The sequence below is a fragment of the Aegilops tauschii genome, chromosome 3 (assembly GCF_002575655.3).
Source record: "Aegilops tauschii subsp. strangulata cultivar AL8/78 chromosome 3, Aet v6.0, whole genome shotgun sequence".
NCBI classification, from domain to species: Eukaryota; Viridiplantae; Streptophyta; class Magnoliopsida; order Poales; family Poaceae; genus Aegilops; species Aegilops tauschii.
This window is the reverse complement of record NC_053037.3, coordinates 565,398,436-565,425,879: the sequence shown is the minus strand read 5'-3', so window position 1 is coordinate 565,425,879 and position 27,444 is coordinate 565,398,436. Positions and strand designations below refer to the sequence as shown.

The 27,444-nt window shown below is 45.3% G+C and overlaps 1 protein-coding gene across 1 annotated transcript; it reads right to left on the bottom strand.

Annotated features, from left to right (window-relative positions):
• Positions 1-8,871: 8,871 nt before the first annotated feature.
• On the bottom strand, positions 8,872-18,072 carry LOC109764845 (homeobox protein LUMINIDEPENDENS). The gene is made up of 13 exons (XM_020323628.4): positions 17,684-18,072; positions 16,751-16,778; positions 16,324-16,454; positions 15,476-16,005; positions 15,301-15,394; positions 15,131-15,224; positions 14,737-14,839; positions 14,615-14,666; positions 14,439-14,479; positions 14,229-14,308; positions 13,181-13,627; positions 10,643-11,241; positions 8,872-10,552 (listed from the first exon to the last, which is right to left on the bottom strand). Exons 1-13 carry the CDS (start codon positions 17,861-17,863, stop codon positions 9,125-9,127), a joined length of 3,807 nt encoding a protein of 1,268 aa, XP_020179217.3. The 5' UTR covers positions 17,864-18,072; the 3' UTR covers positions 8,872-9,124.
• Positions 18,073-27,444: the final 9,372 nt, after the last annotated feature.

The following is a 27,444-nucleotide window of genomic DNA, read 5'->3' as shown; positions in this document are numbered from 1 at the left end:
ACAAGAAAACTATATGGGCCAAGTACGTCGAAGGAGGAAGAAGACTCCAGAATTCACGGGAACACTGGAAAAGCAAAGAGAGCACTAGCCCGATTTCGTGAAATTCAAGGAATCGGAATTATCTAAGGAACGCTCGAGAGTAAACAAGGCCAATGCCGCAAAAAAGGAGCAGTTCATAAGTTGGGGCCACGTGGCTACGCGGTGGCAATGCCTAAGTGGTATAAGTCTGAGCAAGAGATGGTGGATGCAGGGGTCACTCCAGTTACTAAGAGCTGGCCCCCCAGGGTCAGGACTTGGTTCTATGCGCATGGGGGGCGTTGGACCCGAAGACAAGCAAGGTTTCGAAGAGGGCAAGTCTTAAAGGAGTCGAAGATAAGATACTTGTTGCAATAGAAGAGGCTCGAAAGGGGGTGTTCACGCCCAACAGAGAGAACGACGAGCTTACGCGCGCCTTGGGAAATCCTGAACACCCGGGAAGAACATGAGGCAAAGGCATTGTTCCGTGGTATGAGAGGTTTGCGGACTGGAACATCGACTACAGAAGCCGTGCGAGAAGGAATATGGAGGAGGAGAAGAAGAGGAAGCTGGAGGAGGAGTAGACAGCAGGAAGCAGGAAGCGGAACGCCTTAAAGGCCTAGAATCAAAGCACGCGGAGTTGGCACTCCAATTCCAGTGGCAGCAGCAGCAAATCGACTCAGTTAGCCAAGAAAGGGGGTCTCAGCAGTAGCAGCAGCTAGCGCATGATCCAGCATTGGATAGCACCGTCCCATCCATGCTGAGAAGCGGCATGGGTTCTGCCCCAGGCGAGGCACAGCTGCTGGATAGATACCCTGTGGATGACATCATGGAGAACACTAATTGTGAGCTACACTTCAAAATAAAGAACATATCCATGAAGGTGGCGGACGCTGTTGCTTATGCAAATTCCCCCGAAGCAACCTTCCATTGTAACCCGATTACAGCTGGTTATGCTCGTGTTGTGGTTGATGAAGTGGTGGACCAATATTCGGGGCTAGAGCTTGACATTCCTGAAGGTGACGATGAGCACACACTGGGAGAGGCCAAACATCGTATCATCCTATGGAGAAAGGATTGCATCATCTTTCCAAGGCTACCGACACCGCGTCAGCCGACTCCTCCTCGAAGTCCGCCACCGCGTCAGCCAACACATGCGAGTACCGGCGCTGATCAGTTGGTAATAACCGACAACCATATAAGGCATGCTAAAGAGATCGGATGCACTGTAGAACAACTCCTAGGCTTGGAGCCCATGGAAACTTTTAAAGAGGAGGAGCTAAAACAGAAATATGTCTGCGGTGAACCTCTGGTCAAGCCTGAGGAGGTCAAGAAGCTCCCAACAAGAATGTATGAATTGCATCAATGGTACATGAAAATTACCAAGACCAACAATCGAGACTCCCGCATGGTGGAAGTCAAGGAAGAACATTACTTCCATCAGCTAGCTCTGTCTGTTGAGTATTCAGAACTGTTTTAGTTATTCAATCAAGACGCACTCGACAAATCTATCGTCAGTTGCTATTGTCTGTAAGTGATTTTTTCTGTAATTTAAGTCTGAAGCTAGCTGTAGTGCTCTTGTTGATCATTATATTACCTGTAATTATCCTCACTATATTATTTTTTGGTATTATGCACAGGATGAAGATCTATGAAATGAAAAAAGTTGGACGCTATGGCATTAGGTTCATTGACCCAAATACCATTAATGAAGACACGTGGTCATATGAATGGTATCAAGCCGACGTAGAGAAAAACATGCTAGAGTTCTTGAAGCGCCTCAATACCAATGCAGATATACTACTTCCTTACAACTTCCGGTGAGTCACACTGTATTATACTATAAATTCTGTTTTTGTTTAATTACTAGCTAGATATTAATAATTGTATAGGGTTTAGGGTAGTTGATGAGTGTTATGCACATGCCCGCTTATTTTATACATGCAAACATATGCGCATGCAGTTACCACTAGATCTTGTTAGACATTCGAGTTGACGAAGGAAAAGTTGAAGTACTAGACTCACTACTTAAAGAATCTAGTGACTACGCAACCGTGAAGGGGATAATCGACAGGTAATTTCAATCATTATTGAAGTATATGTCGGCCTCTTTAGTTCGTCATTTCCTGATATCAACTAATTAATAACTCCTTTATTTATTTTGTTTGCCGGCGGGCAGGGCTTGGCAAAAGTACATCAAAATGGTTCCAGGCAAATGGAAACAAAAGTTGTTTTGGTATCGATCCAGGGTAAGTAATTAAGTAGTACTAACTAACTACCATCTCTTTGATTCTAGTTTCAATACCATTAATTATCATGCTTGATTAAGTATTATCTGATTGAAATTCTATTCTCGTAAAGGCCATGAGGCAGGCGCTGGGGAATGATTTACGTGCGTACTACGTTTACGAGAACATTCGCATGATGGGGTCCGAAAGGAGCACATCTGATAGACAGCTATAGGTACGTTTGCTAGAACACTATTCATAATTTTTACATCATCACCAATATCTAATCACACAACAAATATATGCATATTGATCTTCTTCTTAAAAGTTGATGAGGTGCGGGATCAGCTCCTACCGGAGGATCGCGTACGAGCAATTCAAGAGGAAATAGCGGGATTTTTGCTCGACCAGGTCGTAGATCCCAAAGGAGAATATCATTACCCGCTACCAAAGTAATGCCTCCATGTAGGAGAAATTGTATATACCAAATTGTATATGTATACATGTGTATGTGTGAATGGATGGTGCGAGACATTGTATATAGGACGGCCATTTGAGACACCTAGGTGCCCAGGCTCCTTATTTGTCTACCTTTGGATTGCATTAGGATGTGTGCCGTTGTAACAGGTATAGACACTAACGGGTATAACCGTTAACCGTTTGCAGTATTTCATTTGGAAAGTTATTGCAACGTACTAATTAATTCCATTTAACTATATGTTAATTAGCGGTTACTTGCTCTAATTTGGACGTAGGCATTAATTAGGATGCATGCACCAACACTTCCTTTAGAAGATCCATGTACATGTGAAACACTAGACGCTGTACACTTTACGCATATTGCCATTGTGTCGTTTAAAAAGATTTGTGGATTTTGCCACTTTCTCTCTCTGTTGTGAATGTACGAAAAGTGGTTTCTCTTTCTATGATACCTAGTTGTGTTACGGTATATACCCACAAATTATGTTAGGATAATACATATTATTTTTCGTATGTAGCCGTACTTTTTGTGGTTATGATTCCTCTATTATCATACATCAGATACATCACCATCAGGTATGTTGTATGGATGATTTTAACGATACGAATGTAAGTATCATTTGTCGAGGTATTTAGTTTACGTACATGAATTCACTCATAAAAAGGACATAAACAAATTTCACATTGAGTATTTACAGATATATCTTGAGTATGCACTGTTTGTTTTTGGCGAAAACTTAAGTATTCACTTACAAATATATCGGATACGCTTGTAGGTATCAAATACCTACAATAAATCATAGGGTATATACTATAGTATTTAAGGAAAGACATCTAATACCTAGAATAAATCATAGAGTATCCGCAAAAAAATCATAGGGTATATATATACGTACCCAAATAAAAACCATAGTATTTAAGGGAAATCATAGGGTATATATACACGTACCCAAATGAAAAAAATCATAGGGTATATATTTACGTACCCAAATATGAGTTTTTCGCCTTTTTTAACGATACTATAGTATTTAAGGAAAGAAATTGTTTATGTGGGAATCAATAACATGCCATTTTCTGAAAACCAATCAACAATCAATGGCAGTGCATGCAAGTACAAAAGGAAAGTGAATTATTTGAAAGGTAGTATTGATTATTTGTAAGCAAAAAATGAATTAGCGGGTCAGATCCGAACTAGGTGTCCCAAACATTTTACCTATATATATATATATATATATATATATATATATATATATATATATATATATATATATATATATATATATATATATAGTGTTACTATTCATCATCCAGGGTGCAGAATAAGTTATTCTTCACCCGAGGTAATCTTACGATCATATCATAATTAAATTACGTTTAGTATTCAAATAGTTACATTCCTATTGATTCACTACGTAAAATTTGGCATAAAAAATAAAAATATAGGTCATAAGGCAAGAAAATTTGCAGTTTATGTGTATTTTACACTATGTTTTTACGTTTGTAATTTTACATAACATGAAATATTTTTTACGATGATTATATATATTATTACGGTCTCTTTTTATGTCGGAAATAAGACAAAACTTACGGAACGTAAAATTACGGTGCATTGATGGTAAAATAGAGGGGGGTGAAGAATAACTATTATTACGGTCTCGTAGAACCGATCATATGATCGGTTCTACGAGAAAATCTATTTATATATATGCATAACGTGTACAATATGTAGTATTGTAAAATACCTGCAAATGAAAAAGAATTAAATGAAAAACACAAAATTAAAGGAACAAGAAATCCTGAACCCAAAACCCTTGCCACAGAACTAGTTAAGGGTCGCTAAACTTTTAACGGATTAAAAGTTATCAAAAAATATGAAATAAATATGGGAGCATCTCTCTAATGTAATAAGATGATCCAACGGAGGGATTGTCAAAATATGCATCTATGTGTCCTCGGCAAAAATAATAAGCATTTCAGCTCACTACGACATAAATATATACTGAACTATTTGTTTTTTTGTCCAAGACACATACAGTCGTATTTTTTTAATCCCTTCGTTGGATCATGTTATATTATAGGTGTGTTGGTTCAGTATTTTTTTCAGAATTTTTGAGAACTTTTGCACAGTTGAAACCCTTAACTAGTTCTGTGGCAAGCACTTGTAGAAAATCCTACTCCTATATATATGATCGGTTCTACGAGAAATTCTATTTATATATATGCATAACGTGTGCAATATGTAGTATCGTAAAATACCTGCAAATGAAAAAGAATTAAATGGAAAACATAAAATTAAAGGAACAAGAAATCCTGAACCTAAAACCCCCCAAAACTTTTAGTACTGGTTGGTGTTACCAGCCGGTACTAAAGGTCTCCCCGCCCCCCGCGCTGGCTTGTGCCACGTGGTGGCCCTTTAGCAGCGGTTCGTTCAGAACCGGTACTAAAGGGGGGGACCTTTAGTCCCCACCCTTTAGTGCCGGTTACAGAACCGGCACTAAAGGCCTTACGAACCGGTGGTATAGCCTGGTTCTACACTAGTGCTCTATCAGACCCTGTATTTTTCTTTTACAATATAATTAGATTTATATTTTACTAAATAGATACGTCTTTCGGGTAAGCCGTTTCCACACCTGATCAACCACATCCATATATGAATATAACCTTCTCAATACAAATCGTGAACATGTTTGCACCGATACAGTTAGATGACTAATAATCTTGCAGTAAATCTAACCATAAATTTAGATCCAATGATTAAGTTAATTTGGATGATGTGGCTTAACTTGGTACCTCAATGATACTCTGTATTTTGCTTTTAGTATATACAGTAGATCAATATAAATCATGAAGCTGATTACATTGACATGGTTAGATGACTAATAGTTCTACATGAAAGTCTAGCCACAAATTTAAGAATCAATGATTAGGTTAATTTGGATGGTGTGACTTAATGTGATACCTCTATGAGACACTGTATTTTGCTTTTAGTATATAATGATAAATAAATAAATAGATAGATAGACAGACAGAATAGATAAAGGATAGAATAGATAGACATAGATAGACAGACCGACCGTCGGACGGACGGATAGATAGATAGATAGATAGATAGATGTTACCCACACTATCCGACAAACATATATCTCGTACCTATAAGATGAATGCTCGGGATACATCGTACAATGTTTGACCTTGTCAAACATCATACACGTCTTTGTAGTCTGCAAGAAACAAGAAACGGGACATGTGAATATATCCTAAGGGAATGATGTACTCCCTCCGTTCCTAAATATAAGTCTTTATAGAGATTTCACTATAAACTATGTACGGATGTATATAGATGCATTTTAAATGTGGATTCATTCATTTTGCTCCGTATTTAGTCCATTTAGTAGAATCCCTACAAAGACTTACATTTAGGAAGGGAGGGAGTAGTACGTAAGCCATAGATATCTTATGAAATAAATTTGGCTATGACAACGTGTGATTTGAGAAGGCTAATGTTGTAGCCATAAGGAAAGAGCTATATGGTGGGATAAATCTAACACATTATTGCACCTCTGAACCCCTAGACTATATATGCGGATATTGGAAGGGGGGAGGAGCAACCAAAGCATAGGCATAGGCATAGGCCATGGCCATGGGAGCGTGGTCGGCGATGAAGAAGAGCTTATTAATGAAGCTGAGTGTGTGTCTGCTGATCATCGCCATGGCTAACTGCGCTCGGGACATCCCTGACTCGGTTGCTGAGCACCCTCGTACGTAGTAATAATTTCTTTTCTTCATTCATTCTTTCGATTGATTGATCATAATTCTTGGCTAATCGTGGCAACTGGTGATGGTGATGGGGTGCAGCCGGATACATCATCTGCGGCGAGATCAGCGAGACGTGGCACGGGGGGCTGTGCGCCAAGCGCGGCACCTGCAACAAGCCGTGCCGGGCGGAAGGGTATGACGCGGGCTACTGCGCCCCCTTCCCCTTCATGACCTACTGCTGCTGCACACAGAACTGTGGCATGTCGTCGTCTCTGCAACCACACAGGAGCAGCATTCAGTGCAACTAAGGGAGTAGTAGTACCATGTATGGATACATGCATGGTTAGTGAAATAAATCTCATTTCGATCGCGTGTGTGTACCTACCTATAGATGGCAAAAGGAACCGTTCTTGTAACTTGTTGGAACAGCTGCTATTTCTCAGTGACCAAGAAGAACCGTCCACCAAGTTGCATACATACATGCCGTCAGTTCATCATAATCTAGTGGATAAGATTATTCGGTGCCGCACCCCAATAATTCTGCACTTGTGGGCTGGAACCCACGGAGGTGCGTGTCTCCCTCGTAATCCTCCTCCTTCCCTCGTGAAAACTCTCATCTAGGTTTTCCTGCCTCTCACCGGCGCCCCCACCGGTCCACCTAGTCTCCTATGATCCTTGGACCATGGAGCCGCGGTGGATCCCGACACTTGCCAGCGGGAGGGCTCCGTTTTTAGGTGTTTTTAGTTCTGTTAGGGTTTGTGGCATGTTCAAGAAGACGAGGTGGCGGCGGCTTCTTGAAGATGGAATAAGGTCCTTCCTGCCTAGCCCCCGTTCTGGCGATGCCTTTAGCATAGTCGGAGGGCGTGTGAAGGTGCGTTTCTGGCGGATCTCATGGGATCCGGTCGGAATTTGTCTTCTGTGGAGCCGTCTTGATCCGGTCTTTGTTTGTCTACCTATGTGTGTCTACAGGTTGGATCCTTCCGATCTATGATTCTCTTCATCGGCGGCGGTTGTTGTCCTAGTGTGGTGGTCCTATGAGCCTTAGCACAACGACTTCCTGACTGTCTAATACAACAATAGTTGTCCGACTCCGATGAGGGAGGAGCGATGATGGCGACGTGCCTTCGGCTCGCTTCAGTGCTTGTAGTCGTCGCTAGGTGGTCTATGGACCTGGATGTAATTTTTACTTTGACAATTGAAGAATAGATTGAAAGTTTTCTCGAAAAAATGTTAGTTTATTGTTTAATGTATGTGTTAAATTAAGGACGGACATGGATCTTTGTGTAAGCACACTATAATATACTCCCTCTGTAAAGAAATATAAGAGCATTTATAGAGAGAACGGACGTTTGGCTCTCGGCCTTCATGGATGCCTTTTAAAAAAAAAATCAAAATTCAAACTTTTCGGTTTCAAAAAATCTGAAAAAAAAATTGTGTAAATAAATAAGGATGTTATGTGTATGTGTGTAAAATTTCAGGATGAAATACGTTGAAAAAAAACCTGTACAAAAAAAGACAAATTCATAGCCTGGGAGGATGAATAGTATCATATGTTTAAAAGCCCAAGATTTGACTTTTTTCACAGCTCTCATTTCAACGTATTTTGCCCTGAAAATTTACACAAATGTGTGTTATTTCTCCATGTATATCTGCATTTTTCAGAATTTTTTGAAATGTAGAAAATATGAAATTTGAGGAATTTTGATATTTTTTTCAAAGCCGAGCTCCTCCAAAGGCAATATTTGATTTATAGATCACTAACTCTCTTATACTTCTTTACAGACAGAGTACCAGATTATATACTACCTAAATCAAACATGTCTTTTCTTAGGATTCATTTGCACTACCTTCAATAGGAACATTTGTATCCACTCTAATCACTCACGAAAGAATCTTACGTTTCTACTACACACAATTTTAATCGTTCATGTAGTATAAAGATGTCATTGAACACTAACCTATATACTTTTTATCAAAATTGTTAAGAATTTGACGTTCGCTGGTTAAGCACGGAAAATCAAATGTTTATATGGCACGACAAATCCTGGTAAAGAACTGTACACGATATATCCGCCATCTGTGTTTGCTAAAGGAAATTGATATCTTCGTGCCAACATAATTTGCCACAAAATATGCTCGGCTTGCCATACCTAAAAAATCTGACGTTCGCAGGTTATCCAAATATCCTTTTTCTGTTCCTTTGTTTCAGGAATTTGGAAATAAAACACAACAGCCAAAAGATATGAAAACGCCAAGAATCTAATTGACTGACGATGCGAATAAAGAACAAGGTAACTTTTGCTGGATGCCACGCGCCACCTCTTTTCTTTCCCCTCCCTTCGCAGCACACACGAAATGCGCAAGACGCCCAAGACGGAGACAGATCGCCCAATACGGCAGCCGCGCGCGCGCGGCGAAAAGAAATTTTTGGCTATCATTGGATGCATGCCTATCCTCTCTACTATAAGTTTCCTGTTTCCCTTTGTTCTCCATCATCCACCTGCAGCTACAACCACTACTACTGACATTACATGATGTATAGTTTTTCTTGATGGCCTCGGCGCCAATCACCGAGACTAGAGTTAACGAATCGAACATCACACAATCAGGGAGGGAGCCACCCAAAGAATTAGCTAATGTACAACTCACTCCCATCGTCTTCTCCGGCGCTGGTCGTACGGGCTCCGGCCGTCGCTCGGAGCGTAATAGTCTTGCTTCCCTGCACCGCTCCATTGCCTTGATGTGTCAGGGTTTTGGGCCCCCTGGCTGGCCGTGCTCCACGGCCTCGATGGCTCGGCGGGGGTGTAGCCCTGCTGCACTGAAGGGTCGGATGGGGTGTAGCCCTGCTGCGCCGAGCTCCACTGCCTTGAAGGCTCGGCTGGAGTGTAGCCCTGCTGCCCGGAGCTCCGGTGGTTTGAAGGTTGAGCTGGGGTGAAGCCCTGCTGCCCGGAGCTCCACTGGTTTGAAGGCTCGGCTGGAGTGTAGCCCTGCTGTCCGGTGCTCCATTGCCTTGAAGGTTCAGCTGGAGTGTAGCTCTGTTGCCCCGAGCTCCACTGCCTTGAAGGCTCGGCTGGGGTGTAGCCCTGCTGCCCGGAGCTCCGGTCCCTTGATGGTTCAGCCGACGTGTAGCTCTGCTGCAAGGAACTCCAGTCCCTTGATGGTTCAGCCGGGGTGTAGCTCTGCTGCCCAGAACTCCAGTCCCTTGATGGTTCAGCCGGGGTGTAACTCTGCTGCCCAGAACTCCAGTCCCTTGATGCCACAGGAGGATTGTAGCTCTGCTGCCCATAATTCCCCAGCTTCGACGACTCCGGAATGTACCCTTGCGTGCCGCCATACACTCTAGCGGAACCTGGCTCAGGGGATAGCGAGTGTCGCTGGCGAACATTACGCCCCGACATCTGGTACTCTGACGTTTGGATGTAACCATTTCTGTTCAGTCCCTGGGATGAGGCTGACGTAGAAGAACCATAGGCATCGTATGTGCTCTGCAAGCCTTGGTTGCTGTAAGCACTCTGGTTAAGATAGGGCGCTGACGCGTCATTAAATGAATTGGTTACGCGGTCGGCCCACTGATCAGGTGTTGTACTTCGTCCAGTGCTGACAACATTAGCAGCACCAGATTGCCAGGGGAATGTCGCATAAGCTGCGGCATTCGGCTCGGGAGTCAAGGAACGTGCTAGACCGGAGTTTGACATGTTCTGAAATTCATGGGCTGGTTTATTTACCGCTGGCTGCTGATGGATGGCCACTGCAGCATGATCAGACGCCAAGCCATATGGCTGGGTATGCTGGTGTACCAAAGTTCTATCCAGCATGTTATTCACGGGCGCAGCATACTGAGTCAGCGAATTTACTGAGATCGCCGACTGAGATTGTAAAGACGGGGCGTTACTTTGGATGTGTGCCGGCAAGGCAGAAACTGAAGTATAGGGTTGTGAAGGCAACGGACTAACAACATTTGAGAAGCTTTGGTGCACTTCGCTTGCAAAAGGTGTGTTTCCATTATTTGGTAGATGCGCCTGCTGCGAGTTTGGAGCCCTCGCATGCGTCGGAAAATCAGATCTCCAGCCCACCTGCCAAAGATAACATACATATATACATGAACAAAGAGTGACAGCCTTGACACTGGAAAAAGATAAGAAAAAGAGAGCCAGCAGACTAACACTTGCTGGAAGATCTTTTGGAGGAGTCGGTGATGGAAGTGAAGTAGGGATAGTTTCAGGGACGGGTTCAGGCTTGTTTGGAACCCCAGCACCGTTGGGCAGACTATTGACCAGCTCCGAAAGTCCAAGGCCAGTCTGCTTCAGCATGTCAAGGAGCGCGACGGTCTGCTCGGTTGGCAGGTTCCCCACCTCGTTAGATGATAGAGCAAATACAAGCTGTGGATTCTTGAGCAGCACTGCAAGCAGCTCAAGATCTGGCTCAGAAGCTGCACCATTTGCACCAGCACTGACTGTCAGAGATGATGACGAGGTTGATCCAACTTGCTGGATCTCACCAGGAACAACCATGTTTGGAGGGGCAGCTCCGACGCCATCCACCTCCATAGTGTCAGCATCTGGTGGCTGCTCAATTGGAATTTCTGGGGTCAGGCTGTCGTCAAAGTCCATTTCCAAATCCCATGGGTCCTTGGGATTCGATGGAATGTCCTTTGGACTTGCATAAAAGGTTTCCTTCTCACGTCGATTTCTCTGTGCCTGAACGTCAAGCTCCTTGCTGTTTTCCCCAGCACTAACACTCCACGAGGGGTCTATCCACACCTCTGCAATAGGAGATAATAAACTTCAAACAATGAACAGATAAACCAATAGAGCATAGGTCATGTTCCAGGTAACAGCCTTATAAAATATTAGATTTAGAAAGTTAAAAAAGCAAGAACATTTTAATCTCTGCAGCAGGCAAAACGCAATGGTATCAATTGGTAAGTTCCTTGTATTTAACCTCAACTGGCTAAAATAGCTGGATCACATCATTCAACCCGTTGCTTCTTCATGTTAAGGTTTGGCTAACAAGATCCTCAGTTTAGTTCCTTTATTTATCAAACTCGCAGCTATTTTAAACTCAATTTCACAGCTTCTCTATTTAACAGTTGTTGAAACAGCAATCGCCAACAGCATAATGGTATCTCTGGGATTCCTAGTGAGCCGAGTTGTTTGTATGATAAGTAATAATGAACAAAATCGCTAGGTAGCCCATTTACGTCAATGTCAAGTGTCAGGTAATATGAACCCCCTCCGTATCTAAATACAAGTCCTTTTAGAGATTTCAATATGAACTACATACGGATGTATATAGACGTATATTAGAGTGTAGATTCACTCATTTTGCTCCGTATGTAGTCCATATTGAAATCTCTAAGAAGACTTGTATTTAGGAACGGAGGGAGTATTTCGCTGCAAATAAGTATCAAAATTCGAAGGGCCAAGAAGTGGCTGCTTCTGATACAGAAACAGGTAGGCCTACCACAGTCAGTCAGTCACACAACAACAGCTGCAGGTCAAATAAGACCAAATTATAAGAACGCTTACATTACAACTCCCCATGTGCACTGCAAATTAAGGAACAGGCAACATGATTTTATATTTAAATAAACAACATTGTATTTCTTGATGGTCATGTAACTTCAGCATGGGGTAGCATTTGATATAAGCAAAGGACCCCAGAGCTTTTCATCTGCTCTGCAAACTCCCAGAACAGAAATTGAACAGTTTACAACTGCCAGAAAATAGCGAATTATGAAGTTAAACACACCTCCTGAATGTCTACTGCTTTTAGCAAGTAATTTTACATTAATACACAAAGTGGCTATTAGTGGATTATGCTGGATATTTTTTATGAACTGGATGCATAATATATGTGTAGAAGGTCACACGCACTGGGCACCGCCATGGCATGTGCCAGGCCAAACCACAACTATTCAATGTGCTTTGAGAGCAGTACTTGTTTGTCATCTTGTGTACGAATTTTGAATGAGCAAAAATTTGGATGCGACATATGTGATACAGATTTTCAGGTCACATGCTATGCCAGGCACATGATCCACTTTCGTCATTATTTGTGTTCTTCCAGATCGATATGCTCAGGAACTGTATAAACACATTGGTCCAAGTATAAACCGTTGTGGATTTACTCAGCATACTTCCTACAAGTACACCAAGTAACTAGTGATGCAGCCTGAAAGCATGGTACTACACGCATGTTCATATGATACATGGGAAACCATAAATGTTAATTTCCTGTGCCATTGCAGAAAATTGTACACAACATTGACCCTGTGTCTTGGATAACCTTCATTCGATTACCCATCTTAGGTTCAAATGTACATCTTAGATGAGTTATTCATAGCGTTGAAAATGCACATATAACTGGCGTGCATGAGATCAAACAAAAGGTATGTGTGACACAAAATGTATGTTGAGGTGCAGTTTTCTCCGTTTCAAGTTTCAACTGAAGGTGATTCATCTCCATATATTGATTTTGGAGATCAAACCTGATATAAGCTATGGTTTACGCCATTCGGAAAAGCTTGGGGTGTTGTTACAAATAAAAGACAATGCACTCCCAAGTTTTTAAGCCGCCGAACACTCCATTAACCATACGACTTCACTGGTTCTTGTTGTCCAAAGAAGTTTATTGAACTCGGATAGACCCAACACTCTTAAGAAATTGGGCAAGTGAGGGAGCACAAAGCAAAGGTATACCTGGTGGTATCTGCCAATGAACCCTCTTGGAATCCAATTTCTCTATGGGGGTCTCACTGGGAGCTATGTTTAGCTTCGGAGTGGCCAGGATTTCTGGATTATCAGACAAAGGTACAGCATTCTGTATAGAAGTTGATGGGCTTGGGTCAACAGGTTGTTTAGCAGTTGATGTGAGGGGACTTCTGGGCATAGGAGGCTCATTCGAGTTGACCAAGCCAGAGGGTTTTTTATTTTCTGTCATCTCAGGTTTATCAGACACTTTACTTGTGTCAACCTTGCCATACTTCTCCTGCATAAACATGGCACGCATCTTTGCTTTTTGGATATCATCTGCAGATAATGGTCTGCTATTATTTGTACATATGCCCCTTGCCGAATGAGCATTCTTCCCGGCAGCTTTCCGATTTGGATGTTCTACAAGTTGAACTTTTCTTCTTTCCTTGGACTCTGTAAATTAGCTAAGGAAATTCACACACAGTTTGAGATATGATAAATGTCAATATAACTGAAGTAACAGAGTAAAAAATTCAATTTGAAGATGACCTCAATCATAATGAGTAATAACCAATATGAAGTCTACATGCACAATTATAAACTTAATTATATTTATTCATGAACCATCCAATTTACACAGTTAAAGCAAGAATAGACAGCAACACTGCCTTTGGAGAAACCTATATGTCCACAGGCTGTAACTAAAGAGAAAACTGAAAAGGAAGCTATTAGTAATACCAATTTAACAAGACATATTATTAAAAAAAATATAACCAGACACAACACACACCAACTAGGGACAAAATAAAAATTGAGAAACTCCTAAAGGGTCCTTATGTAAGAAGTGCAAGATACTGATGAAACTACCAAAGCCACCATATCTTAGTACAGATTAGTTAATTAGACACTACTATTTGCTAAGGATGAACTATAATATGAATGTGATTGGAAAAAAAATCCTATAATAGCATATCATACACAGGAACAGATAACAATATGTTCAGAAAGAGAAGTAAAACTGGTAGTGGTGAACTTAAACATAACAAAAGGATACTTGTCTGCACAGGACTCTTTTTATAAGACTCATCAGCAGAAGCAGTGAGCAGCAGTGGAGTTTTCTTGGGCTCAGGCTTTCTGCACAATGCCACACAGACCAAGTCAAACAAAAATTTACCAAACAAAATAGAGGTAACGAAAATCACTTAGCATTACTACAGTTTAAACTAATTCAAAGAAGAAACCATAGTGAGAAGTAAAAACGCACCTGCTCTCACTTGCACCTTCAGTCAAGGCAAGGATCTCCTCCTGATAGAACACAGCGATTAAATTGCAGAACATGTGAATCTACCCATGCATATATATATATATATATATATATATATATATATATATATATATATATATATATATATATATATATATCATTGCTTAAATACTTACAGTAATATCAACTTCAGATTTCCAGGACTCATCGTGGAGAATTTCACTTATCCTGTAATAGAAAATAAATTACCACAATGGAAACCTAGAGAAAAGGTAATAGCAAACAATGTGGAACTCACCTTTGTTTACAGATTAAATCTTTTTGAGGTTTCTTCGATGCCTGACTCCGTACGAGCACTTTACTCAATCTGGAGAGCAGGTTTCTGGCCCTGCCAGATATGTCTGATCTTCAAAAATCAGATATGTATTAGTAAGCAGCCCGGGAAATTAAGAAAATCAATAAATGCATAAGTTCATACAGCTGTGCAATAAGAAAAGCAAAAAATGCTAGAACTAATTCTGATGGAAAAATCCATCTCAAGTTCTCAACAATACTGTACTGGGGAAGCAAATATAGAAATTAACAACATGATTAGGCCTTTGAAAGTTGAAACATTATCAAACTAGAAATTGTCTTTCTGATGTCAAAGATCATGCAATACAAATGTAAGTCTTGTGGCAGTTTCTACACACCTTGTGTCCTATAAAACCGCAATCTGTTAATAGTTTGCAATACAACTGACATGTGGGCTGGCAAAGCTTTATGTAGTGGGAGGTGAAGAAGCACCTACAGCAATGAGATGATAGTTCAAAATACATGCTATACACATATACATACATGCTCAGATGGCACAAATAAGAACCTTGAAAATGACAAGAATGACAGTTGTTTGCTCTTCAGTAGCTGCTTGGCTCAGCCATGTTGAGACAATAGTCAAACCGCCCATTGTTAAGAACCTGCACAGTTCTTGGAAACGTGAAGCTAGGAATGATATAATCATTTCAAGCTCTGTACATACTATAAGACCTATATCTTACCAACTAAGAATCGTAGCATTATTTATTTGAAGAATCCATTCCATCAACTTGACCTGTCCAGAGAATGTTTCCTCCTTCTGCATTAGGGCAAATATACTATCCAAAAACTTTTTATCTTCTGACTCAACACCAGGGGCAACTTCCTCTTGTTTGGTTTCCTTTTGAACAGAATCTGGATTAATCTTAGCATCAGTTGGTTGGATTGATCCCGTAGGGGTGATAGGGATTGGGGTTGCAGTGCACTGCTGGACCTCTGGCTGTTGTAGAGAGCTCTGAGGGGCCTCCGCTAGTTGTGAAGAGCTTTGGAACATCTCCAATGGTTCTAAAGTACTCAAAGGTTCAACAACTTGAGCATGTGTCTCAATGTCAAGAGGTGTCTGCTCAGTGTTCAAGGAGCATACATTGGTAGCCGTCTTGGATGCCTCCAATTTGAGTGCTGTCTTGGATGCCTCCAATTTGAGTGCTTTCTCACGTGACAAACGGACAGCTTTTCTTACTCGTGTACGCTGACTTGCAAAAAACTCCCTTACCTAATAACCATTGAGGTAGAGCTTGTCAATAACAACTCACGGAAAAGGGAATTCAAATGATATCATAAGCTCATGTTTGACACAGGAACCAAACACATTGCAACCAATCAAGCTAAAATAAAAAGGGGGGGAAATATAGAGATACTGTTGAAACTTGAACCCAGTTCAATGGCTATTGTTCACTTGTATATGGTGAAAAGATGAAGGTGTAATTCCATTCCAAACCAACCATAAGAAAAGTGTATAAAGAGCACATAAACAGGCATAAGACATAAAGGTACAAACAGATTAACAGCACATGCGAGAAAAAGAGCAGACCTGTGTAACAGTAAGCCCACAAAGTGCACTAATTTCACGAGTTTCTCTTTTGCCAAGAGTATCTTTCACAGCAAAAAGTGACTGCATGGAATTAACTGCTTTCGGATTCAACAGATCCCTTGGTTTTTTACCTACAAAATTTGAAACGATATAAAAGAAATGCTTTCAATAGCAGGCAATAATTACGATATTGTGCAATAATCTTTAAAAAATCTTTGTTGCCTGAGCACTAGTCATCTAATTTTGCCAGCGGTGACATGAGTGATGAGTGAAGGATTCAACCTTCATTCCTTAAATCCAATAAAATTTTCAGTGTCTGTCAATATTATAGTTCATGATGCTTGTGTCAGTTTATTGTGTTTTTACTGATGTATCAAAAAATGTATTATGCCAAGCTGAATCCAATTGATGCAGAGAAATAACTCACCTATCTTGATAGACAATGCACCAGCAGCCTGTAAGAAACAATCAAATTTAAGATTAGTCAATAGATTAACCATTTCCGAGAAGGGTACAAGAGGGTCATTGTAGCATACATCGAGGGTCTAAAGCAAGGTAACGACACAGCAAGATGGCAAACATGCAAAACTGGCAATATTACAAAAGTACGTATATCCAAATACATTCAAACAATTTATAAAGTTCGTTTCTTGAAAAACATGAGTTACAAAAGAGAAGTTATTTTACAATTCCATTTGCCAGATGATAAAGTACAGAAAATTGTTTGCCTAGCTAAGCCTATCATGAACATCAGAGTAGCTACGAAATCAGTATTCAGTACCCCGATTGTCCTTAAACATGTGTAGCTTCCGATTTTTCGGTGTCTCGAAGTTACAGATTTAGCGTTTACTACCAGAGTACTACTACTATATGGTATGAGAATCAAAAGGTACATAATATTATGGATGCATTAGGATCTCAATATTCAATATCCCGCTGTCCCAAGATGCGCGTACCTTCTGGTTTCCCATTTGTCTCAAAGTCAGAACTTTGGCAATTGCTTTTACAAGTACTATGTCATCAGGATCAATAAATACATAATATTCTGGATGTACTAGGGCCTAGATATTAGAAATAAACACATGTAGTGTAGTAAAGCACCGCGCAGCCGCACAAATTCAGTAACAATCTGGGCAGAACTATGGAATTTACATCATACAGCACGCCAGCAACAACCAACTACAGCTACCGGAAAAAAAACTGAATGAAGTATAAGCCGGAGATACCGGAACTATCCAACCTAAGCTTTGACAGGCACCCAATCAGGCGCAAAACTGGCCGCGCCAGAGAGGAAAAACAGGCGCGCAGATCGAGAAAGACGCGGGGTGGGAGAGGAGAGTGGAGGAGAGGAGCTGCTGACCATCTCCTGGGCGAGCGGGTTGACGCCGGTGAGGCGGCACTGGGCGACGACGAGGCGCTGGAGCTGGTCGGCCTGCGCGTGCAGCTGCTGCTGCTGCGCCGCCACCATCGCGGGGATCGAGCCCGCGCCGCCCCACTCGACGAGGGCGCCGGCCGCGGGCTTGAAGGGGGCGAGCTCCATGGCGCCCGCGGGCGGCTGCGCATCAGGAGGCTGCCGCCGCCCCCCCGCTCTCCGTCGGCGCCGGGGCTGCTAGGGTTTGGCGGCGGGGCGCGCGGCTCACGAGGGGGAGGTGATGCGAGCGGAGGGAGACGGGGACGGGACGGGGACGCGACAGGGGCTGATGGACAGATGAGGTGCGGGAGTTTTTTTTTTCTCTCTCTCTCTCTCCCCTTCTCGTTGGCCTGGTACTGGACTGCGCGGTGGGCCCAGTGTCAGTGCCAGTATTTTTTCTTGTGATGAACAGGGATGAAAAACAGTCTCCGTCTTTTTTGAATAAAAAGGTAGATCTTTATCTACCTTATGCATTCAAAACGGGCAAAAACGCCCGGATGACCCAAGTCATTTACATGAAGGTGATGTGAAGCGCGCAGCTGGCCATCACCAGACCATCAGAAAGCAGAAATCAGAAAGCATGGGGGGAGGAGGGGTACAGCTTAAGCAGCGATGAACAGACTAGCCCAGTGCACTAGTAGCTCTCTATCCGACTCAACACGAGCCCGCATGCTCCATAGGTTGAGAAGATCAGCAATCTCCTTGAAGGCACGACCAGTGCCCCAGGAGTTCTTGTCAAAGACCCGTGCATTTCTGGCAGTCCACAATATTACAGAGCAGGCAGCAAACAGTATGTGCCATAGGCGTCCATGCATGCTTCTTGCTTGTTCAGAGCACAGCAGATCCTGAGCCGCGACCAATGATATCGTTGTCTGGTGAAGTCCCAGCCTTGCCCAAACTGCCTCAGCTAACCGGCATCGCAGAAGAATGTGATGCATGGTTTCCACCGCTGGGCATACATCACAGCCGTTGTGAGGGGCTATTTTATCCCAATGCTTGGCAAGCATGTTGCTTCTGGTGTCGTGTCTGCCCCTTAGAGCAAGTGGGCAGTCCTTACCCCGAAAAGTGAGAAGCTTGTAAAAAATGCGGTAGAAAGCTTGGTTTCGGCTGTGATTGGAACTCTCTCATCTGGTTTACCCTCTTGGAGAAAGATGTTGTGGAGGCTGTTAGTCAGGGCATCAAGCTCTCGCGTTGCAGTGAAGGATAGTTTGGGGTGGAGCTGGATGTTCCAAGAACCGTTGCTATGTTGTGATGCGACAGTGCAGAAGTTGCAACTAGAGAAGGAGAAAAGGGTGGGATATACCAGGTATAGCCGGCCACAGTCCAACCACAAGTCATACCAAAAAGAGGTGCTGCTTCCGTCTCCCGTAGCGCATTTGGTTGCATCCAGAACCAGTTTTAATCCTGATTTGAAGCAGCGCCAAGTAGCCATGTCCCCACTGTGGACTGCCCCAAGAGATAGTTCTCTGACAGTAGTTTGTGGCAAACCATCTGTAGCATGGGATCTCCGGGTGTTGTAGTATCTTGGCCATAAGTTTGCTCACCATAGCCTTATTGTGTGCCCTCAAGTCTCTTATTCCCAGTCCCCCAACATTCTGTGACAAAGTGACGGTGTCCTAGGACACCAGGCAGTGCCCACCATTAGCTTCGTTCTTTCCTTGCCAGAGGAAACCTCTGAGAATCCTTTCCAGCCTCTTTAGCGACTCCTCCGGCCATAGAAATCACCCCATGTAATAGTTCGGTATTGCTGCTAAGACGAAGTTAATCAAAGTTACTCGCCTACCCCATGACAAGAAGGTGGCGAGCCAACCGGACAGTCTCTTGTCGACCTTACTGATGACAGGAAGCAGGGAGCCATGAGTTATTTTGTGTAGTGAGAGCGGGAGGCCCAAGTATGTGCAGGGGAAGGATCCAGTCCTGCATTGCAGTAGGGCAGCGATGGCTTGGCTGGTCTCCTGGTCAAGGCAAATGGGGACGAAGGTTCTTTTGTGGTAATTGATTTTGAGCCCGCTGAAGCCGGAGAAATCATCAAGAATATTTTTGACAATCTGTGCTTGCTGTAGGCTTCCTTGTACAAGGAGCAGGGTGTCATCGGCGTATTGTAGGATAGGGGGGGGTGCTCATTAGCCCCAAGAGGGTGGCATAGATTCCCCCTTCTGAACTCCAGGTTGCACAACTGTTGTAAAACGTCAGCTACCAGGAGGAAAAGGTAGGGGGAAAGGGCATCTCCTTGCCTCAAGCCACTCTTGGAGGTGATCTTCGGCCCTAGCCTGCCGTTGATGAGAATGCGGGAGGAGCTGGAAGTAAGCATGTCACTGATCCATGTTATCCACCTGGGCCCGAATCCTCTAGCAACCATAACCTTCCGGAGGGCATCCCAACTCACGCTATCAAACGCCTTTTGGAAGTCCAGTTTGAGCGCAAACATCGGTATTTTCCGTTTGTGGGCGTGTTGGACCAACTCAGCCGCCATCACGAAGTTCTCTGTGATGCAATGTCCAGGTAGAAGGCCGGACTGAAGAGGGTGGATGAGCTTTGGTATTTGCTTCTGTAGCCTGACCGCAAGGACTTTAGAGGACATTTTAGGCAGACTGTGCGCCAGGGAGATCGGTCTGAAATCCTTAACGTTTGTTGGCAGCTCCTTCTTTGGCACAAGCACAATGTTTGATGTGTTGACACCCTGCAGTGAGGCTCTGTGCTCATAGAACTGTTGGAAGTACTGCATAAGATCATCCTTTAACAGACCCTGGAAGCTTTTGAAGAACTCATTAGTGTACCCGTCGGGTCCCGGGCTTTTGTTGTTAGGGCTCTTCCTTATTACCGATAGAATTTCACTCCATGAGAAGGGCTCATCCAATGCAGTGAGTTCTGCTTGATCGTATAGCTGTGATGGTTCCAGCGTTGGCAGCGAGGGGGAGTGCGTGCCAAAAATGTTGTTGAAGTAGGTCGTTGCTATCATGTAACGCCCGGATAATTAGGCTACAGTAAAACTCTCCTGATGATGCCATGTCATCTCTGTTACTGTTGCTAATCAATTGTTAGTTCAAAACATTTCAAATTCAAAAAAATGAATTAGTGACAAACACCCAAAGTTATCAAAAGTCAAAACAAAAATGTTCGGTGGGTGCCAAATATTGCACTGGTAATTATTGTGGAGAAAACATTTTTTTTAGAAAGTGCCTAAGTATTTTAAAGTGAAATAAAACAGAAAAGAAAAATAAAGAAAAGAAAAGAAAAAGATCCCCCTCCCTCACTGGACCAGGCGGCCCAGCTCACAGGCCCACCTGGCCCAGCCGGCCAACCGCCGGCCCAGCCCCTCCCCGGGTCGCCTTCCCCCCTGTTCCCAAGACCGGGGTCGCAACAGGGGCACGTCCCCGCCCGACCACCTCGCCGGCGCCGACGCCGGGAGGGGATAAGGCCGCCCCGACGCCTCGGCCTCCACCCATCTCTCCCACTTGCCCCCTCTCGCTCGCCTCTGCGCCTCCCCTCCCCCAGATCCACCTCTCCCCTCTCCCTCTCCTTCGTTCTGGAGAGGAGACCGACGCGGTCGCCGCCGTTCTCCGTCGTTCACGCGACCACCGTGCTTTCCTCGCGACCTCATCGTGTCCAGCCGCTCCGCCTCCCTCGACTACGCCTCCCCGTTGAGCCGCAGGACGCCGGGCGACCCCGAACGCTGCCCCGGCCTCGTCTTCCACTTCGGATCACAGGAGCTCGCCGGCGTCGATCCACTGCACAGCAGCTCCTAAACCTCCCACAGGCCTTTCTTGCGCCGCGCGGTGAGCCCCTCATCCTCTCCCCTCGCTCTCCTGGCCTCTTGAGCTCTCGTAGCCGCCGCTCTGCTTGTGCCTGAACACGTCGCCGCGACGAGGTAGTTGCCGTCGTTGTGAACATTGACACGCTCGCCCGAGCTCACCGTTGTGCTCCTGGGGTTCCTAGGAGCCGAACACGCACACGCACACTCCCTCCCGTTGCTCCTAGCGCCGTCCCTGATGAGCGTCCGAACGCATCACCGCGGAGCTCGCCGCCGGCAAGGCTCCGGTGACCTTTTGGTCACGGGCTCAAGCCCGTTGCACTCCCCACAACGCGTAGATACTCCCCAGCCTCTTCGTTTGCTCGATAGCACGCCGTAGCTCCGTTTTCGTCGAGCACCCGTGCACGCCGCCACCTCCGCCGCTCACCGGCGCCGATTCCGGCCAAGTCCGGCGATGTTACGGCCACCACTGGATGCGGCGCTGAGAGCTCGTTCGAATGAGACTAGCCCCGCTCCTCCCCGAGCCCTGTAGGCGTTTTCCGACGAGACCCGAGCCGCACCGCCGCGTTTGGCGTCGCCGGCGTTGAGCCGCCGGCCGCGCTGAGCTGGCACACCTGGGGCCACCCCCTGGGTCACTGCCAGTGGGCCCCCTGGCCCCCTGTTGACTAGTTGACCTGGTCAACTGGGCTGAATGGGCAGGCCCCAGCCACTGACGTGCGGGCCCCACCGCTTAATCCTATAATTAAAACATTTTTAATAATTAAAACCAATTAGTTTAGTTGATTAGACACTGACAGGTGGGGTCCAGTAGTTAACTAATCTAAATTTAGTTAGTTTAAACTTTTGTTAGTCCACTGTCTATGACAGGTAGGACCCACTGGTCAGTTTGACCTGGTCAGCCGCTCTGTTGACTGCTGAGGTCATCATCACGTCATGCTGACGTCATATTCCTTTTCTGTTAAATTAAATAATTCCAGAAAATGATTAAATCTTTAGAAAATCATATAAAATAATCCGTAACTCGGATGAAAATACTTTCTACATGAAAGTTGCTCAGAACGACGAGACGAATCCGGATACGCAGCCCGTTCGTCCGCCACACATCCCTAACATAGCAAACTCGCAACTTTCCCCCTCCATTTCATATGTCCGAAAATGCGAAACATCGGGAATACTTTCCCGGATGTTCCCCCCTTCGCCGGTACCACCTACTACCGCGTTAGGGCACTCCTAGCATCACACTTTGTCATGCCATGCATCGTCATGCTTATGTTTGCATTGTATTTACTGTTTCTTCCCCCTCTTCTCTCCGGTAGACTACGAGACCGACGCTGCTGGTGCCCCGACCGACTACGCTGTTGACGACCCCTCCTTCTTGCCAGAGCAATCAGGCAAGCCCCCCCCTTGATCACCAAATATCGCCTATTCTTCTCTATACTGCTTGCATTAGAGTAGTGTAGCATGTTACTGCTTTCCGTTAATCCTATCCTGATGCATAGCCTGTCCTTGCTACTACTGTTGTTACCTGTAACTGCAATCCTACATGCTTAGTATAGGATGCTAGTTTTCCATCAGTGGCCCTACATTCTTGTCCGTCTGCTCTGCTATACAATCGGGCCGTGATCACTTGGGCGGTGATCACGGGTATATACTTATATACTCTATACATGACACCTGTGGTGACTAAAGTCGGGTCGGCTCGTAGGAGTACCCGCAAGTGGATCTTTGTGGCGGAGCGACAGGGCAGGTTGAAACCACCTAGGCGAGAGGTGGGCCTGGCCCTGGACGGCGTCCGCGGTTACTTCAACATAACACGCTTAACGAGTTCTTGGTATTTGATCTGAGTCTGGCCATTTGGTCTATACGCACTAACCAGCTACGCGGGAACAGTTATGGGCACTCGACGCCGTGGTATCAGCCGAAGCTCTTCTTGACGTCAGCGACGGAACGGCGCGCGCCGGATTGGACTGGAACGCCTGCTAGGCTAGGTCTGCTTCCGGCCGCCCTCGCAACGTGCAGGTGTGCAATGGGCGATGGGCCCAGACCCCTGCGCGCATAGGATTTAGACCAGTGTGGTGACCTCTCTGTTGAGCCTAGGTGGGGCTGCGACGTGTTGATCTTCCGAGGCCGGGCATGACCCAGGAAAGTGTGCCCGGCCAAATGGGATCAAGCGTGTTGGGTTATGTGGTGCACCCCTGCAGGGAAGTTTATCTATTCGAATAGCCGTGTCCCTCGGTAAAAGGACGACCCGGAGTTGTACCTTGACCTTATGACAACTAGAACCGGATACTTAATAAAATACACCCTTACAAGTGCCAGATACAACCCGGTGATCGCTCTCTAATAGGGCGACGAGGAGGGGATCGCCGTGTAGGATTATGCTATGCGATGCTACTTGGAGGACTTCAATCTACTCTCTTCTACATGCTGCAAGATGGAGATGGCCAGAAGCGTAGTCTTCGACAGGACTAGCTATCCCCCTCTTATTCTGGCATTCTGCAGTTCAGTCCACTGATATGGCCCTTTACACATATACCCATGCATATGTAGTGTAGCCCCTTGCTTGCGAGTACTTTGGATGAGTACTCACGGTTGCCTCTCTCCCTCTTTTCCCCCTTTCCCTTTCTACCTGGTTGTCGCAACCAGATGCTGGAGTCCAGGAGCCAGACGCCACCGTCGACGACGACTCCTACGACACTGGAGGTGCCTACTACTACATGCAGCCCGCTGACGACGACCAGGAGTAGTTAGGAGGATCCCAGGCAGGAGGCATGCGCCTCGTTCGATCTGTATCCCAGTTTGTGCTAGCCTTCTTAAGGCAAACTTGTTTAACTTATGACTGTACTCAGATATTGTTGCTTCCGCTGACTCGTCTATGATCGAGCACTTGTATTCGAGCCCTCGAGGCCCCTGGCTTGTATTATGATGCTTGTATGACTTATTTATGTTGTAGAGTTGTGTTGTGATATCTTCCCGTGAGTCCCTGATCTTGACCGTACACATTTGCATGCATGATTAGTGTACGGTCAAATCGGGGGCGTCACAAGTTGGTATCAGAGCCGACTGCCTGTAGGAATCCCCCTTTCCACACTCCTTGGCCGAAGTCGAGTCTAGACATTACAAAAACTTTTACTAACATGGCTGTGTGTCTTACGGGCCCACGTCGCCATTGGGTGGTACTAGGATCTTTTACTCCTCGACCTTTACTCTGGGACTCTGAACTCTCTTCTACTCGGGTTAAATGAACTTACTAACTCTAACACTAGGATCCCGTGACCGCATTCACCCCAAAGTTGGATAAGCCATAGTTATTTCTTAGAATAGTATTTTGAACAATTCACACACTGTCATTTGACTCCTTTGAAACATCTTTGCTTTCAGATGGAACCCACGAGGCAGGTCGTGCGCCACACGACGGCCATTGGTGCCTCGGGATCACCTGCTGTGCTAGCTGAGATGATGACCTATCTGGGTTATCGCTGGCACCCTGAGTACACCGTCTACGAGGAGTACCAGGACTTTAACCAGGAGCAGTACCGTGCCATCGTCCACCTCTACTCGCGGGAGTATGACTCCACTACTGTGTTGCACACCGCTCATGGTGTTGGAGTGACCATCGATATGGCTGTCCACGATGCTGCCCATGCTGCTCTGACACGTCTTCGTGGAGAGTATAGGGAGTTGGACGCCTCACCTTTCAGGCACATTGCTATCGCATCTGATGTTGGTGCGGTGGGATACTATACTGCTGCCTACTCCACTGTCACCCGAGGGCCCTTCTACCATCAGAACCTGGTTCTGCATGCTGATGGGCTGGATCGAGCTAACCGAGCTCTTCGCCACGAGTTGTACACCACCCGTCAGCACCTTTACCGTGCTCTGACGCTGTTGCACCCCTTTGTCCGATCTAGGGAGCTGCCCCGTTCTGCGATCTACCCAGCCAGGACTGTGATGCCTCAGGGTGTCGGCTGGCCAGATGTGGGAGGCCACTCTCCCGCACTTGGACCTCTTCTGCCACCTGAGCGTCAGGTTCTGCACCAGAGTATTCGCGGACCCCAGGTTGCTGACGTGGAGTTCCCGATGCGACACTACCAGCTTTCAGGCTACACCTACCTCCACAGTACCTCTTGGGACTGATGTAGGCTTGCTTGTTGGTGTTAGATGCATTCGCCGCGAGCCTGTGTGCCGCCTATGTTGTTTTAGTCTATGTACTGAACTCTATGTACTAAACTCTATGCTGGACCCCTTTTGTAAGTTATGCCGACTACTATGTAGTAGCTATCATGCTCCTTTCATTATGCATGTTTCATCATGAATGATTCTTGTCTTTGCAAATTTCTCAATGCTGAACTACCCCTGTTATATATTAGCAGGATGGTTAGACCAGGTGGTCATGGTAGTGGTGGCAATGCCCCACCACCACCTGAGTACATGGCTGGTATGATCCAACAGTTCGAACTGAACCGCCAATTCATGGAAAATATGATGGCTCAGTTTCCTCGCCCCAATATGGACCAGCAACCAACCCCAGTAACTCTGCAGGATTTCATGCGCCTCAATCCAACTGTGTACCGCAGCTCAACTCAGCCTCTGGATGTTGATGACTGGCTCCGTGACATCACCTATGAGATGGAGTCTGCCGATGTAGCCCATGCCAGTTATGTCACCTTTGCTTCCTTCTTTCTGAAGGGACCCGCAGCTCAATGGTGGGGCAGCCACAGGCGTACTCTGCCAGCTGGAACAATCATCACCTGGCCAGACTTCCAAGCTGCTTTCCGTGCCCGCTTCATTCCTCAGGGAGTCATGGACCGGAAGAAGCGTGAGTTCCGCAACCTCACCCAAGGCAACAAAACTGTTGAAGCTTATCAGCGGGAGTTTCTGGACTTGTCTCGCTATGCTGAAGAGGACATTGCAACTGATGCACGCAGACAGGAGAAGTTCCGTGATGGCCTTCAAGCTGGCATCAAGCTCGCACTTCTAGTGCATGACTTGCTGATTTCGCCACCCTGGTGAACAAGGCCATCAATGTCAAAACTGGTCTGCAGGAATACCAGAGCTCTCACAGGCGCAACCGTGACACGGGCTCATCTTCGGGCCCGCCCTCACAGAAGCGTAAGATATGGACCCCGAACAGCATGTACCGTCCAAATGCATCTTCCCCAAGGCAGACCTATGCTGCGCCTCATCTGCCCCCACCACCATCTAGGCAGTCAAGACTTCCAGCTCCACCACCCCAAGCTCATGTTCCCACTTCCAATAATGGTTTGTGCTTCAGGTGTGGTCAACCAGGACACCGTGCTAGAGAATGCAACTAGAATCAGAATCAACTGGCCCTTCCAACAACTAGCCATGGAAGCAACCAGCCCCGCAACAACAAGGCCAAGTCTTATGGTCGTGCTCATGCCAACCACATTGATCTCAATGAAGCTCAAGACCAGCCTGCTACTGTGATGGGTACACTCCTCGTAAATTCAGTACCAGCATCCGTTTTATTTGATACAGGTGCATCACATTCATTCATGTCAGAAGATTTTGCATTCATGCATGGCATTAAAAGCGAAGACATGAATGCTTCACTATTAGTACACACCCATGCGGGCCAATGTCGAACCTCCATGATTTGCAACGACGTCCCCGTTGAAATCGAAGGACTGGAATTTCTTGTCTCCCCCATCGTACTGAAGTCCTGTAGCATTGATCTCATTCTGGGGATGAATTGGTTAAAAGCGCATACTGCTTCAATCATTTGCACCACTAAGACCGTCCATCTGCTACACCCTTCAGATGAAATAGTTACTTACCAAGCTCATCTGGTGCAAAATGCCGAGGCAAGGCTCTATGCATTGAATGCATTGAACGCTGCACCACTCGAGGGCATTGAAAACATTCCCGTCGTGCGTGAATTCCTCGACGTCTTCCCTGAAGAACTTCCAGGGATTCCCCATGCTAGAGCTGTCGA